This window comes from Symphalangus syndactylus, chromosome 1 (assembly GCF_028878055.3).
Source record: "Symphalangus syndactylus isolate Jambi chromosome 1, NHGRI_mSymSyn1-v2.1_pri, whole genome shotgun sequence".
In the NCBI taxonomy this organism is placed as follows: Eukaryota; Metazoa; Chordata; class Mammalia; order Primates; family Hylobatidae; genus Symphalangus; species Symphalangus syndactylus.
In genome coordinates, this window is record NC_072423.2 from 111,901,572 (window position 1) to 111,918,582 (window position 17,011).

The following is a 17,011-nucleotide window of genomic DNA, read 5'->3' on the forward strand; positions in this document are numbered from 1 at the left end:
GTTGCATTATTGCCTCCTCCACCCACTGATAGACATTTGGACACGTTTGGAAGAATTTTTGGAAGATTCTTGGGAATGTTAACTGACCTTTAGTGTTTGGAAGCACACAGTGAAGGGGGCCTGCTACAGAAGCACTGCCTTCCATGCTCTAGCCACTGCCTACTTATTCAGCCAGACTCCTGGATTTCCAGTTTGGGTAAATGATGTTGCCATTAAACGAAGGAGGGGGGTAACTCAGGAGAATAGATCTGGGCACGGAAGCTAATGAATACTCTTTGTAGATGTTAGTTTGAGGTGGCTATGAGTTGTTCAGTTGGAGATGTATAGTACCCACTGGGTATATTAAGCGGGGGGGGGGGTGGGGGGGGGTTAGGGGGTTATAGCTTGGAGGTACATAGTGGTCACTTTGACAAATACAGATATCCAAACTGGAAAAGTGGGTAAGACTCACCAGGGAGAACATGTAGTTGAAGTGAGAAGTGGGTCTATAGAGGAGCTCCATGGTTGACAAACACATAAGGGCCTGGCAGAGAAAAACCCAAAGCATACAGAGAAATAGCTGCTAGATAGCTGAGGGAGGTCTGGGAGAGTGATAGGAAGCCGAGCAGAGTGCAAAGGACAATGTTGTGAGTGACATTGTTGGATGTGCCAGAAAGGTCCAGTAGGTTAAGGCCAAAGCATCCATTGCATTTGACCCTTTCGTTTCAGGTGTATGTGACTGGGGAGTACAAGGAGGGTGGTATTGCTGGTAATGGTGGCAGCAGCTACTACAGGCCACCAAGAAGAGAGTGCTCATTTCTGGGGTCGACAGAATAGTGATGGAGCCCTGAATGCAGCATCCAGATCAAAGGTCTATGGAAATCAGAGAATGAGTCCTCAGGTTAAAAATAGAAGAAAGGGCAAGAATGTCTGGGCCCAGCTATAGACTTGGCTTTGAGCAAGACAGTAATTGGTGACAAACTTTTTAATAAAACAGTGGGGGAAAGATGGGTTGCTCCCTGAGCTAAGAAAGTACTTATTGACTAGGTGAAGGGAGGCTTGGGCCTGTGGGTGGTGGGGAGGAGGGGATATCTGCATGGGTCACTCATAGGCTTCTGTTGCTATTGGGTCCTCTGGCCCTGAGCTCAGCTGCCCTCCTGGTCTGTGCTAGATGTCTTAGAGGGGCATGATGGTTGGCAGTTCATGGAACTGTTTCAAAGAAATGGTTTGATTAATGGGGTTTTTTTTTTTTTTGATCCTTGGATTAGCCAGTGCAGTTAAGGAGAAAAACTGATGCCAAAGATTTTCTTTACAACACTGCAGATTGAATCAGCTCTTTGCCCTAGACTGTAGTTTAACATATCACAGTATTCTGGGCCTGATGTAAAGCTTTGCACATGTTTTTTGAATTAGTGAGTGAGCGAAACTAGGGCTTTGGGTGATTTGAATTGATTTTTTGTCGTTTTATAGCACCTTTGAGAATCCAAGCACATTCTTTTTTTTTATTTTTATTTATTTTTATTTATTTATTTATTTATTTATTTATTTATTTATTTATTTATTTTTTGAGACGGAGTCTAGCTCTGTCGCCCAGGCTGGAGTGCGGTGGCACCATCTTGGCTCACTGCAACCTCTGCCTCCCAGGTTCAAGCGATTCTCCTGCCTCAGCCTCCCAAGTAGCTGGGATTACAGGCGCATGCTACCACACCCGGCTAATTTTTTATATTTTTGGTAGAGACAGGGTTTCAGCATGTTGGCCAGGCTGGTCTCCAACTCCTGACCTGAAGTGATCTGCCTGCCTCGGCCTCCAGAGTGCTGGGATTACAGGTGTGAGCCACTGCACCCAGCTGAAGCACATTCTTTGAACATGTGGTGACTCAGTTCTTGCCTTTCAAAATCAGAGTCCGAACTAAAAAAAATGGAAAATCTTGGAATTTTAATATTTTTAGGGTATAAAGATCTCTTTAGAATCTGGCTGGGTATGGTGGCTCACGCCTGTAATCCCAGCACTTTGGAAGGCCAAGGCGGACGGATCACCTGAGGTCGGGAGTTTGAGACCAGCCTGGCCAACATGGTGAAACCCTGTCTCTACTAAAAATACAAAAATTAGCCAGGCATGATGGCAGACACTGTAATCCCAGCTACTCGGGAGGCTGAGGCAGGAGAATGCCTTGAACCTGGGAAGCGGAGGATGTGGTGAGCCAAGACCATGCCACTGCTCTCTAGCCTGGGTGGTAGAGCAAGACTTTGCTCAAAAAAAAATTTTTTAAAGTAGGAAATATTTTAACATTACTCAAACATTCACTTTTTTATTTTTATTTTTTGAGCCACAGTCTCCCCGTGTCACCCAGGCTGGAGTGCAGTGGCACTGTCTCAGCTCACTGTAACCTCCGTCTCCTGGGTTCAAGTAATTCTTGTGCCGCAGCCTCCCAAGTAGCTGAGATTACAGGCATGAGCCACTATGCCTGGCTGATTTTTCTGTTTTTAGTAGAGATGGGGTTTCCCCACTTTTTTTTTTTTTTTTTAAATGATGGCTCAACTGTGGCTGGACATTAAAATCACCTGGGAAGGCCGGGCACAGTGGCTCATGTCTGTAATCCCAGCACTTTGGGAGGCCAAGGCGGGCAGATCACTCGAGGTCAGGAGTTCGATACCAGCCGGCAAGATGGTTCAATAACAGCTGTCTCTACTAGAAATACAAAAATTAGCTTGGCATGGTGGTGCATATCTGTAATCCTAGCTACTCAGTAGGCTGAGAAAGGAGAATCGCTTGAACCTGGGAGGCGAAGATTGCAGTGAGCCGTGATCGTGCCACTGCACTCCAGCATAGGCAACAGAGCAAGACTCCATCTCAGAGGAAAAAAAAAAAATACATGGGAAGCTTTTAAAAATACTGACAATGTGCCCCTACCTTACACCAATTAAGTCACAATGGCTGGAGATAAGGCCCAAGTGTGGGGTTTTTTGTTTGTTTTTTGTTTTTTTTTTGTGACGGAGTCTCAGTCTGTCACCCAGGCTGGAGTACAGTGGCGCAATCTCGGCTCACTGCAAGCTCTGCCTCCTGGATTCACGCCGTTCTCCTACCGCAGCCTCCCGAGTAGCTGGGACTACAGGCGCCCGCCACCACACCCGGCTAATTTTTTTTTTATTTTAGTAGAGATGGGGTTTCACCATGTTAGTCAGGATGGTCTTGATCTCTTGACCTCGTGATGCGCCCACCTTGGCCTCCCAAAGTGCTGGGACTACAGGCGTGAGCCACTGCACACGGCCAGGGTGGGTTTTTTTTTTGTTTTGTTTTGTTTTTTAAAGCAATCCAGATGATTTTAAGGTGAGACCCAGTTTAAGAATCAGTGCTCTGGGCTGATGGCCCACGCCTGTAGTCCCAACACTTTGGGAGGCCGAGGAGGGCAGCTCACCTGAAGATGGGAGTCAAGACCAGCCTGACCAACATGGAGAAACCCCATCTCTACTAAAAATACAAAATTAGCTGGGCATGGTGGCACATGCCTGTAATCCTAGCTACTCGGGAGGCTGAGGCAGGAGAATCGCTTGAACCCGGGAGACAGAGGTTGAGGTGAGCCGAGATCCTGCCATTGCACTCCAGCATCCAAGAACAAGAGCGAAACTCTTTCCCCGCCAAAAAAAAAAAAAAAAAAAAAGAAATGCTGAGTCTCTGTTCCTACCCTTTTCAATCAGAACATGCATTTTGATAAAATCCCCAAGTGATTTGTTTGCACATTAAAGATTGTGGGAGCAGTGCTTTGAGCCAGTAGTTCTCAGTGGTGACCAAACATTAGAATTACTTTTTTACTTGAGGAGTTGTTTTGTTTTGTTTTTTGTTTTTTGTTTTTTCACGCTCTGTCACCAGGCTGGAGTGCAGTGGCGCCACGTTACTCGAGTAGTTTTTAAACAATTGATACCTTGGCTCCCCCTCAGAGAGATTCTGGGGTAAGTCTGGCTATTAGTGTTTTTAAATAAAAGATTTGACCGGGCCCAGTGGTTCACGCCTGTAATCCCAGCACTTTGGGAGGCTGAGGCGGGCAGATCACCTGAGGTTGGGAGTTCAAGACCAGCCTGACCAACATGGCAAAACTCTGTCTCGACTAAAATTATAAAATTAGCTGGCTATGTTGGTGCATGCCTGTAATCCCAGGTACTCGGGAGGCTGAGGCAGGAGAATCACTTGAACCCGGGAGGCGGAGGCTGCAGTGAGCCGAGATTGTGCCATTGCACTCCAGCCTGAGCAACAAGAGGGAAACTCCGTCTCAAAAAAAAAAAAAAAAAAATTTAAAAGTGCAGCCAAGGCTGAGAAGCACTGCACTAGCCCAGTTGCAGTGCTGCTTTTGCTGTCCCTGGGGCAAGAAGTAGAACTCCAAAGCTGCTTAAAAATAGGACAGCAATGAGTAGAGAAATATTTTCTTAAATAAATTAACTATACATAACATTTTTCTGGCAATTTTGCAGAAGGATCTAATATAAAACATTATTGACACATTTTCATGGTTTCTCTCCTATAGGCTCAAACTGTCCAGGTTGCTGAAGTTGAACCACAGTCACAGCCACAGCCTTCCCCAGAACTTCTGCTTCCAAATTCTTTGAAGCCAGAAGAAGGGCTTGAAGTATGGAAAAACTGGGCCCAGACCAAGAATGCTGAACTGGAGAAGGATGCTCAGAACAGATTGGCACCCATTGGGAGTGAGTGTCTGGGAAGAAGAGTGGGCTGTGTCTAAAATGCAATGGTACTGAAGTAACAGGAGGACAAAATGGCAGAAAAGTGGTATCCCCTGTTTTGGGGACAAGAGAGCAACATCGGTAATAGTATGTTGAATTCAAGCCTAGCAACAAGCAGTACTGACCTTGTGTACATAATAAGCAGGATATATGGGGTTTGCCCAAAACCAGGCATTTTTAGACATACGGGTTTCAGGAGTTGACCCTACCAGACCTAAGCAGAGTGGCTTCTGGGAGGAAGTGGGAACCAGGGATAGGCACTCAAGCCCTTCTTTCTTGGCATTAGGCTCATATACTCATGTTATAGGCCAGTTCTGACATTATAGGCACGAAACATTACAGTAGATACAAGTGAGCATTTCTATCCCAGCACCCTGATGGGCAGTATCTGTTCTGAGCCTTCCAGATATGGACCCCCAGGACCTCCATTCATCTTTGGGGCTTCCGTTGCAGGGCGCCAACTGCTGCGATTCCAGGAAGATCTCATCTCCTCTGCTGTGGCAGAGTTGAATTATGGGCTCTGTCTAATGACACGGGAAGCTCGAAATGGAGAAGGTGAACCCTATGACCCAGATGTGCTCTACTATATTTTCCTGTGTATTCAAAAGGTAGGAAACAGATCTTAACAAGAACATGTTTGAGCTGTGTTCCTGTTGGATGTTTGCTAGTTTAGTTAATAAAATGACAAGCAAGAAGTTAAAATAAGGAAGTTCTCTTTCAAGTATATAGTGAGTTTTAAAATACACATTTTTTTTTTAAGTTTTAAAAACGTACATGTTCACTTTAGAAAATAAGAGCCGAGGCCGGGCGCTGGTGGCTCACGCCTGTAATCCCAGCACTTTGGGAAGCCGAGGCAGGTGGATCACTTGAGGTCAGGAGTTGAAGACGACCAGCCCAGCCAACATGGTGAAACCCCATCCACTAAAAATGCAAAAATTTGCCAGGTGTGGTGGTGCACGCCTATAATCCCTGCTACTTGGGAGGCTGAGGCATGAGACTCGCTTGAACCCGGGAGGTAGAGGTTGCAATGAGCTGAAATCACAGCATTGCACTCCAGTCTGGGTGACAGAACAAGACTCTGTCTCAAAAATTAAAAAAAGAAAAAAAAGAAGAGCTGGGCAAGATGTTTCACACCTATAATCCCAGCACTTTGGGAGGCTCAGGCAGGAGGATCACTTGAGCCCCAGGAGTTTGAGACCAGCCTAGGCAAGATAGTGAAACCCCATCTCTACAAAAAATTAGCTGGGTATGGTAGTGCATGCCTGTAGTCCCAGCCACTTGGGAGGCTGAGGTGGGAGGACTGCTTGAGCCCCAGAGGTTGGGGCTATAGTGGGTCATGATTATGTCACTACACTCCAGCCTGGGTGACAGAGTGAGACCCTGTCTGAAAAACGAAAAGAAACATAATTAGCTGGGTGTGGTGGCGCACACCTGTAGTCCCAGCTATTTGGGAGGCTGAGGCAGGAGGATCCCTTGAGCTCAGGAGATCGAGGCTGCAATCAGCTATGATTGTGCCATCACACTTCAGTCTGGGCTACAAAGCAAGACCTTGCCTCTTAAAAAATAAATACATAAAATAAATAATAAAACAGGAAATCAAGCACTATTCATCCTACTACCTGGAGAAACTTCTGATACATTATTGAAACATCTATTACCTTGACCTTTTTTTTTTGTAATTCACAAAGCATTTTTGTAACACTTTTCTTTTTGTTAAAGTAAACCTGATTTTTATGAAGGTAATTTATTCAAAACAAAGTCTTGTGCCAGCATAGAGCTCTTCTTCTCATTGTTCCCTGCACTAACACTAACTACTTATTTGAAGGAGTCTAGCTAGAATAATATACCAATGTAGTTAGGTTTTCAGGACATCTGTGGTGAAGCATAACAGAAATTTGCAGACTGGCAGTTCAAGGGAGCAGAGGTGGATTTCTTAGTGTTCGAAGGCTCTTGAGGAGAAACCCACAGTATAATAGAATAGGGCTTACTGGTTGGGACTCATTCTGTTGCCTAGTCTTGAGAAATGTCTGCCTCCTAGTTTTTTCCTCTCTTGGTGGTCCTAACCTAAGTACTATGTGAATTGCTTTACATGCTTTCATTCTATGCTCTCGCAGTCCTGGAAGGCAGATACCATCATCTCCATTTACAGGCAAGGAAACTGAGTCTCAGAAATTAAAAGACTTGCACATGTTGTTTAACTTATACAATATCTAATGGAAGTCTGACCCCAGAGCCTATTCATGATTTTTGCTAACACAAAACAGTGCCTTTCTTGGGTGAAATAGCATTCGCAACATCTGCCTTATTTACCCAACTCTCAAGAATGTCATGAGAATCAGTCACATGAGCTTAAGCATACTGTGGAAGTGTCACATGCTGGTGCCTTGGTTTGTTGAGGTGTGAGTGGGTAGGGAAGGATAGTAGTACTGGTAGAAAAATATATTTATTTCCCCTGAAAGCCTTGTTCAGGAGACTACCAATAACTTCTATTAATTGTTTTTCTTTTAGTATCTTTTTGAAAATGGAAGGGTAGATGACATTTTCTCCGATCTTTATTATGTTCGGTTCACGGAGTGGCTACATGAAGTTCTGAAGGATGTTCAGCCCCGGGTCACTCCACTTGGTAAGAGTCTCCCTTGTCCTTGGATATCTTTCTCACCTGGATTTAAGAAAGATCAGCTTCTGTGGTTGGCTATGAAAAGCATGTGGGTGAGGGGGATATAAATCCCAGACTGCAGCAGCATTGGCCACTGTGCTACTTGCCCTGATAGGGAAGAGACACTGCTCACCCTGCTGGTTCCAGTGTGGGAAGGACACAGGAACAAGCAGAACTAGCAGGGTAGTTACTGTCTTTTTTTTTCCTATTAAAATGTATTGATTAAAGTTAGAATCATTATAACAAGGATTATGGACAGTTTTATCTGTAGAGCGTAATTTTTGCTTTACTCACAGACAGCCTTCTGGACAGCATGTTCTGTTGGAACAAAAGCATAGGTTATTCAGTATTTTTCTTTGTTCTTAAAAAAACATGGTCTTGGTATGTTGCTGAGATGGGCCTCAAACTCCTGAGCTCAAGTGATCCTCCTACCTCAGCCTCCTGAGTAGCTGGAGCTATAGGCATGCACTACTGTGCTCAGCTATTTTTGTTTTGTTTTGTTTTGTTTTGCTTGAAATGGAGTCTCACTCTGTAGCCCAGGGTGGAGTGCAGTGGCGCAATCTTGGCTCACTGCAGCCTCTGCCTGCCGGGTCCCAATTCAGGCAATTCTCCTACCTCAGCCTCCTGAGCAGCTGGGGTTACAGGCACCTGCCATCATGCCCAGCTAATTTTTGTATTTTTAGTAGAGACAGGCTTTTGCCACGTTGGCCAGGCTGGTCTCAAACTCCTGACTTTGTGATCTGCCCGCCTCGGCCTCTCAAAGTGCTGGGATTACAGGCGTGAGCCACCATGCCCGGCCTATTTTTGTTTTTAATAGACTTTTTTTTTTTTTTTTTTTTTTGAGACGGAATTTCGCTCTTGTTGCCCAGGCTGGAGTGCAATGATTCTTGGCTCACTGCAGCATCCGCCTCCCAGGTTCAAGTGATTCTCCTGTCCCAGCCTCCCAAGTAGCTGGGATTACAGGCGCATGCCACCACCCCCGGCTAATTTTTGTATTTTTACTAGAGACAGGGTTTCATCATATTGGTCATGGTGGTCTCAAACTCCTGACCTCAGGTGATCCGCCCACCTCGGCCTCCCAAATGCTGGGATTATAGGCATGAGCCACCACGGCCAGCCAATAGACTTTATTTTTTAGAGTACTTTTAGGTTTCCAGAAAAATTTAGCAGTAAGTATAGAGAATTTCCATATAACTCCTTAAGTATATTACCCTCACACACAGTTTCTCCTATCAATAACATGTTTGTTATAATTGATAAACCAATATTGATACATTATTGTTAACTATAGTTCATAGTGCTATGAACTATATTATTGTGTTGTACATTCTGGTTTACATTCTGTATCTGTTGTACATTCTGAGTTTTAATGAATGTATGATGACATGTATCACCATCATGGTGTCATATAGAATGTTCACTGCCCTAAAAAATACCTCTTCTGGGCTGGGCATGGTGGCTCACACCTGTAATCCCAGTACTTTGGGAGGCAGAGATGGGCTGATCACTGAACATTGGGAGTTCAAGACCAGCCTGGCCAACATGGTGAAACCCCATCTCTACTAAAAATACAAAAATTAGCCAGATGTGTTGGCAGGCACCTGTAATCCCAGCTACACGGGAGGTTGAGGTAGGAGAATCGCTTGAACCAGGGAGTCGGAGGTTGTGGTGAGCCAAGATTCGCCACTGCATTCCAGCCTGGTGACAGAGCGAGACTCCGTCTCAAAAAAAAAAAAAAAAAAAAAAAAACACCTTTTCACCTGTTTATCCCTCCCTCTCCCAGATACCCTGGAAACCACTGATGTTTTTACTATCTTCACAGTTTTACCTTTTCCAGAATGTCATATAGTTGGAATAATTCGGCATGTGGCCTTTTCAGATTTGTTCCTTTCACTTAGCAATATGCCTTTAAGATTCCTGTGTGTCTTTGGCTGGGCGCGGTGGTTCATGCCTGTAATTCCAGCACTTTGGGAGGCCGAGGCAGGTGGATCACAAGGTCGGGAGATTGAGACCGTCCTGGCTAACACGGTGAAACCCCGTCTCTGCTAAAAAATACAAAAAATTAGCCGGGTGTGGTGGCGGGCGCCTGCTGTCCCAGTTACTCGGGAGGCTGAGGCAGGAGAATGGCATGAACCCAGGAGGCAGAGCTTGCAGTGAGCCGAGATCGTGCCACTGCACTCCAGCCTGGGCGACAGAGCAAGAGTCCGCCCCGTGCCCCCCGCCCCCACCCCCCCCCCCAAAAAAAAAACAGTCTGGGCACGGTGGCTCACGCCTGTAATCCCAGCACTTTGGGAGACCAAGGCAGGTGGATCACTTGAGACCAGGAGTCCGACACCAGCCTGGCCAACACATAAAACATCGTCTCTACTAAAAATACAAAAAATTGGCCGGGTGCAGTGATTCACACCTGTAATCCCAGAGCTTTGGGAGGCTGAGGTGGGCGGATCATGAGATCAGGAGATCAAGACCATCCTGGCTAACACTGTGAAACCCTGTCTCTACTAAATACAAAAAATTAGCTGGACATGGTGGCATGTGCCTGTAGTCCCAGCTACTTGGGAGGCTGAGGCAGGAGAATTGCTTGAACCAGGGAGGCAGAGGTTGCAGTGAGCTGAGACCACGCCATTCCACTCCAGCCTGGGTGACAGAGTGAGACTCTGTCTCAGAAAAAAAAAAGGACTAGCAGCTGGGTGCAGTGGCTCACACCCATAATCCTAGCACTTTGGGAGACCGAGGTGGGAGGATCAGTTGAGCCCAGGAGTTTGGGACCAGCCTGGTCAACAAAGTGCGACCCCCATCTCATTCATAATAAATGTCTAGGCTGGGCCTGGTAGCTCACACCTGTAATACCAGCGCTTCGGGAGGCTGTGGTGAGAGGATTGCTTGAGCCCAGGAGTTCAAGACCAGCCTGGGCAACATGGTGAGATCCTATCTCTACCAAAAAATAAAATACACACACACCCCCACACACACACACACACCTGGGCAACATGGTGAGATCCTATCTCTACCAAAAAATAAAACACACACACACACACACACACACACACATTAAACATCTGACCAGATACCTCACCAAAGAAAATGCATTGATGGCACATGAGTATATGAAAAGATGGGCTGGGTGCGGTGGCTGACGTCTGTAATCCTAGCACTTTGGAAGGCCAAATGTGGGTGCATCACTTGAGGTCGGGAGTTCAAGACCAGCCTGGCCAATATGGGGAAACCCCATCTCTACTAAAAAAAAATACAAAAATTAGTTGGGTATGGTGGCATGTGCCTGTAATCCCAGCTACTTGGGAGGCTGAGGCAAGAAAATCACTTGAACCCAGGAGGTGGAGGTTGCAGTGAGTCAAGATCACGTGCCACTGCACTCCAGCCTGGGCAACAGAATGAGACTCTGTCTCAAAAAAAAAAAGATGCTCTCATCAGGTGTCATCAGAGAGTTGCAAACTGAAGTAATGAAATACTACTGTACATTTATTAGAATGGCTAAAATTCAAAACACTGACAGCACCAAATGCTGACACAGATAGGGAGTAACATGTCATTTATCGCTTGTGGAAATGCAAGAAGACACAACCACTTTGGAAGACAATTTGGCAGTTTCTTACAAAAGTAAACGTTGTTGGCCTTATGATGCAGCAGTTGCATTCCTTGGCATTCAAAGAAGTTTAAAACTTGTGTTCACGCAAATATCTGAATGTTAATCCCTGTTCTGCCATTTATTAAAATGTATGCTGCTTAACCCTTAAAAAGGAAACTTACTGGTTAGACAAATTTTTTGAGTGCGTACTATGTGCTAGGCAGTATTCCAGGTGCCAGAGAATATAATATAGCAGTGAAGAAAATGGAGCTTGCACTATAGTAAGGCGACACAGTGTATAAATAAGTTAACTCTAGTACTTTGTCTTTTTTTTTTTTCCCCCTCCTTTTTTGTGGAGAGCAAGGTCTTGCTATATTGCCCAGGCAGGTCTTCAACTCCTGGGCGCCAGCTGTCCTCCCACCTCTGCCTCCCTAAGAGCTGGGATTATGGGCGTGAGCTGCTGCGCCTAGCAATTTAAGTACTTTGAAAAACAGAACACAAAGGAATGGAAAGTGTTAAGAGTATTACAAGGGAGGGCTATTGTTGGAACAGAGACATGAGTGACTATATCACTCTACATAATTTGGAAGTTTTCAAGCCAAGTATGGATATGTAGACTTCACTTTTCAGTCTGTTATTACGGAAGTTTCAAACATAAATAAAATAAACAATAGATTAATGAATTCCCCCATGTACCCATTTTCCATGGCAAATCTTTGTTTGTTGCTGTTTTTTGGCTTTTGAGACGGAGTCTCGCTGTGTCGCCCAGGCTGAAGTGCAGTGGTATGATTTCGGCTGACTTCAACCTCCGCCTCTGGGCTTCAAGTGATTCTCGTGCCTCAGCCTCCCAAGTAGCTCAAGTAGCTGGGATTACAGGCATGTGCCACCATGCCCATATACTTTTTATATTTTTAGTAGAGACGGGGTTTCACTATATTGGCCAGGCTGGTCTCAAACTCCTGACCTAAAGTGATCCGCTTGCCTCAGCCTCCCAAAGTGCTGGGATTACAGGCATGAGCCACCGAGCCTGGCCTGTTGCTGTTTAATTCCTTTTTGTTTGTTTTTGTTTTTTTTCCATTTTAAACCTTATGTATACCACCACCTGTTTCCCCTCTCCTGTATTGGAAGTAAATTCCAGATACTTTATCCATGTTTTTTTTTTTTTTTTTTTTTTCTTTGAGATGGAGTCTCTGTGTCACCTAGGCTGGATTGCGGTGGTGCAATCTCAGCACACTGCCGCCTCCACCTCCCGGGTTCAAGAAATTATCCTGCCTCAGCCTCCGAGTAACTGGGATTACAGGCACCTGTCCAGGCTGGTCTCGAACTTCTGGCCTCAAGTGATCGGCCTGCCTCGGCCTCCCAAAGTGCTGGGATTTCAGGCATGAGCCACTGGGCCCAGCCTATCATACTTACTTACTTACTTATTTATTTACTTATTTATTTGAGACAGATTCTCACTCTGTCGCCCAGGCTGGAGTGCAGTGACACGATCTTGGCTCACTGCAACCTCTGTCTCCCGGGTTCAAGCGATTCTCCTGCCTCAGCCTCCTGAGTAGCTGGGATTATAGGCGTGTGCCACAACACCCAGATAATTTTTTTTTTTTTTTTTTTTTTTTTTGAGACAGAGTCTCGCTCTGTCTCCCAGGCTGGAGTGCAGTGGCGTGATCTTGGTTCACTGCAAGCTCCGCCTCCCGGGTTCACGCCATTCTCCTGCCTCAGCCTCCGGAGTAGCTGGGACTACAGGTGCCTGCCACCACGCCCAGCTAATTTTTGTATCTTTAGTTGATAACGGGGTTTCACCATGTTGGCCACGCTGGTCGCAAACTCTTGAGCTCAGGCAATCTGCCTGCCTCAGCCTCCCAAAGTGCTAGGGTTACAGGTGTGAGCCACCTTGCCTGGCCTTAATATCTACTGTTCATCTTAATTGCCCCCTCCCTTTTGTCTTACAGTATATTCATGGAAGAAACTAGCCTTTGAAATTGTCACATAGTCTAATTTTTGCTGATTGCACCCTTTGATGTAGTTTAATATGTTCTTTTTTCCCCATGTATCTACAATTGATCGGTAATTGAATATACAGATTGATTATGGATTTTTTGTTTTATTTTGTTTTGTTTTGTTTTTGGCAAGATTACTTCATAGTTGGCCTTTCTTTGATCACAGTGCCCATAATGTCTGAATCCATTGATTCTTCATGGGTTACAAAACAGTATTCTAATGTTATTATTACTTCATAATTACTTGGAATATAAAGATAAACTTTCCCTCTTTTTTTTTTTTTTTTAAGAGACGGGGGTCTCAATTAATCACCCAGGCTGGATTGCAGTGATGGGAACATGGCTCACTGTAGCCTGTAGCCTCAACCTCCTGGGCCCAAGTGATTTTCCCACTTCAGCCCTCCGTGTAGCTGGGGGCTACAGGCACATGCCATCATGCTTGGCTAATTTTTGTATTTTTTGTAGAGATGGGGTTTTGCCATGTTGCCCAGGCTGGTTTCAAACTCCTGAGCTTAGGCATTCCGCACACCTCGGCCTCCCAAAGTACTAGGATTACAGGCATGAGCCACTGTTCCTGGCCCTAACTTTCCCTCTTTAACTCTTTGGATTCATAATGGTATAGATTGTATAGAAGAGGAAGGGTTAATGGCTTTTTGTTTTTTCTTTTTTTCTTTGCTTAACCAGTTTTCACAAAAATGAGTTGGTTCATCAGCTTCTCTCAGTGATGTCCAATTAAGGTTTTCTTGTTTTAAGAGTCATTGTGAACTTATAGATTTAAACATATTTAATGAGATTCAGCTGATTGCAGTCATCTTTACTGATGCACAAATGTCCCATCATTGGCCATTAGAAGCCTCTTTAAATTGACCCCTAAGTCCTTTTGACATGACCCTAGTTGTCTTTCTTGATTTCTGATTTCACAGAATGTTTCAGTCCCATCTTGGACATTTCTTGTTCTAGTGTAAAATCCTTCAGTTCTGGAGCCTGGTTCCTTTTATTGGGGAGTGGTATTTCAGTGCCTTACTCTGTATGCCAGGGGTGCTTATTGTTCCTAGATTGGTCTTTGTTTCTAGGATCTTCAGTGGGCAGAACTAGAAATTGTTTTTAAAGATAAAATACATCATTTTGGTGCCTGTAGTTCAGATTCAGGACTATAAGGCTAATACCTAGGTTTTTTTTTTATCTATGGCCCCTTCCATGCTAGGAGCCCTGGCCCTCAGTCAATAGAGTCTGTTTTATTTTATTTTGATTTATTTTTTTATTTTGAGACAGGGTCTTGCTCTGTTTCCCAGGCTGGAGTGCAGTGGCACAATCTTGCCTCACTGCAACCTCTACCTCCTGGGCTGAAGCAATCCTTCTACCTCTCAGCTTCCCAAGTAGGTGGGACTACAGGTGCACACCACCACACCTGGCTAGTTTTTGTAGAAATGGGGTTTTGCCATGTTGTATAGGCTGGTCTCAAACTCCTGGGTTCCAGTCATCCGCCTGCCTTGGCCTCCCAAGGTAACACCCATGAGCCACCATGCCTGGGCTGTTTTACTTTTTCTTACAGGGTCTTGCTTTGTCTCCCAGGCTGGAGTACAATGTTGTGATCATAGTTCACTGCTGCCTCACCCTGTTGGGCTCGGGCTGGGACCCAGGCTCATTGCACTCAGCTGTGCTTTTTTTTTTTTTTTTTTTTTTTTTTTTTTTTTTTTTTTTTTTTTTTAAGGTTTTTGTATTGACAGGGTCTCCCTATGTTGCCCAGGCTGGTCTTGAACTCCTGGGTTCAAGCAGTCCTCCTACCTTGGCTTCCCAATGTGCTGAGATTATAGACATGAGTAACCACACCCAGCCAAGTTTATTACAAATTGTAGAGAAGAGAATAAAATTAGGGAAGTGACATCAGAGGGAGCAAGTGGCAGAGTGAACCCAGAGAAGTGGAACATGCCAAAGTATGGCAATAATTGTTCCCAGGAGAACAATTATTTTTTTAAAAAAGGAAGGCCAGGCATGGTGGCTCACGCCTGTAATCCCAGAACTTTGGTAGGCTGAGGTAGGAGACTTGCTTGAGCCCAAGACTTGAAGACCAGCCTGGGCAACATAGCGAGACCTCTTCTCCACTAAAAATCAAAAAAATTAATCGAGTATGATAGTGCACACCTGTGATCCCAGCTACTAGGGAGGCTGAAGTGGAGGATTCCTTGAATCCTTCTTTGCTGAGAAGGGCTGTTTTCTGCTTATCCTGGATCTTGGGGGCTTCAGATATGTCTGAGAGCAGAAAAGCTTTTCCCATTGCCACTGGATCACAAAATAGCCGAAAAGTAGACAAAAAATAGAGTCAGAACTGCCTTAAAGAGATGGAAGTGCACTACTATAGTTAGAGAGCCAGCTTTGTTCTGGCAAGAGCACAGAACACAGAAGAGGAGTGTATCGGGCAGAATGTTCTTTTTTCTGCTTCCCGGAAGTGTCACACACTGCTTGCTTGGAGAATCCCAAAACCCTGCAGGAGAATACTGTTGCCTGCTGCTATCTCATTATGCACCCAGTGCACAAACATGTGCATACTGACTGACTTCAGCACATGAAGGGGCTTGGTGGTCATTCAAATGTCATCTTTCTTTGGTGCAGACCTGGCTGACCAGGGCTCTTGTTCAAATTATTGACCTTTGCCTGTGCCTAGTTCTGGGTTCACTTATGAACCAGGGCCTTACAGTAACACCGGCCCTCTGTGGGGATCTTGTAATAGTTCAAATACTGGCATATTGGCTAGGTGTGGTGGTTCATGCCTGTATTTCTAACTGCTCAGGAAACTGGCAGGAGGAGTCTTTGAGCCCAAGAGCTCAAGGATGCAGTTAGCCATAATTGTGTCACTGTATTCTAGCTTGGGTGACAGAGCAAAACCCTATCTCTTTTTTCCCTTTTTTTTTTTTTTTTTTGGAGACAGGATCTTACTCTGTCACCTAGGCTTAAGTACAGTGGTGCAATCACGGCTCATTGCAGCCTTGACCTCCCAGGCCCAAGGAATCCTCCCACCTCAGCCTCCCTGGTAGCTGGGATCACAGGTGTGTGCCATCACACTCGACTAATTTTTTTGATTTTTACTGGAGATGAGGTCTGACTATGTTGCCCAGGCTGGTCTTCAACTCTTGGGCTCAAGCAATTCTCCCACCTCAGCCTCCCAAAGTTCTGGGATTACAGGCATGAGCCACCATGCCTGGCCTTCCTTTTTTAAAAAAAGATAAAGATTGTAGAAGAGACCCTGTATCTTAGCAAATAATAATAATAATAAAAAAATCCCCCAAAGAGCATCAGTCTCTTTGTCTAGAGAAGAAATGACAATAGCTGTTTTTGTTTGTTTGTTTTTTGTTTTTATTTTTGAGATGGGAGTCTCACTCTGTCTCCTAGGCTGGAGTGCAGTGGTGCAATCTCGGCTCACTGCAAGCTCCACCTCCTGGATTCACACCATTCTCCAGTCTCAGCCTCCCGATTAGCTGGGACTACAGGAGCCCGCCACCGCACCGGGCTATTTTTTGTATCTTTAGTAGAGACGGGGTTTCACCGTGTTGGCCAGAATGGTCTTGATCTCCTGACCTCGTGATCCACCCACCTCGGCCTCCCAGAGTGCTGGGATTACAGGCATCAGCCACCGCGCCTGGCCGGCCTTGCTTTTTAGAGACGGTTGAGATGGGAGAAGACTTAGTAAGGGCAAACGGGCGTGCATGCCAGTTCTTTGGGTCCTGGACCACCTTTGAAAATATGCAAAGCTCAAGGCCGGGCGCGGTGGCTCAGGCTTGTAATCCCAGCACTTTGGGAGGCCGAGGTGGGCGGATCACGGGGTCAGGAGATCGAGACCATCCTGGCTAACCCGGTGAAACCCCGTCTCTACTAAAAATACAAAAAAAATTAGCCAGGCGTGGTGGCGGGCGCCTGTAGTCCCAGCTACTCGGAGAGGCTGAGGCAGGAGAATGGCGTGAACCCGGCAGGGTGGAGCTGGCAGTAAGCCGAGATTGCGCCACTGCACTCCAGCCTGGGCGAAAGAGCAAGACTCTGTCTCAAAAAAAAAAAAAAAGAAAAGAAAAA

At 45.4% G+C, this 17,011-nt stretch overlaps 1 protein-coding gene across 6 annotated transcripts in view; it reads left to right on the forward strand.

Annotated features, from left to right (window-relative positions):
- Positions 1-17,011, forward strand: part of QRICH1 (glutamine rich 1) — a 62,237-nt gene that overhangs the window by 41,337 nt on the left and 3,889 nt on the right. For all 6 annotated transcript variants that reach the window (XM_055277755.2, XM_055277765.2, XM_055277785.2 and 3 more), the window contains 3 exons: positions 4,497-4,674; positions 5,164-5,318; positions 7,219-7,333. In XM_055277755.2, coding sequence (XP_055133730.1) covers positions 4,497-4,674; positions 5,164-5,318; positions 7,219-7,333 — 448 coding nt within the window. The remainder of the gene's footprint in view (positions 1-4,496; positions 4,675-5,163; positions 5,319-7,218; positions 7,334-17,011) is intronic.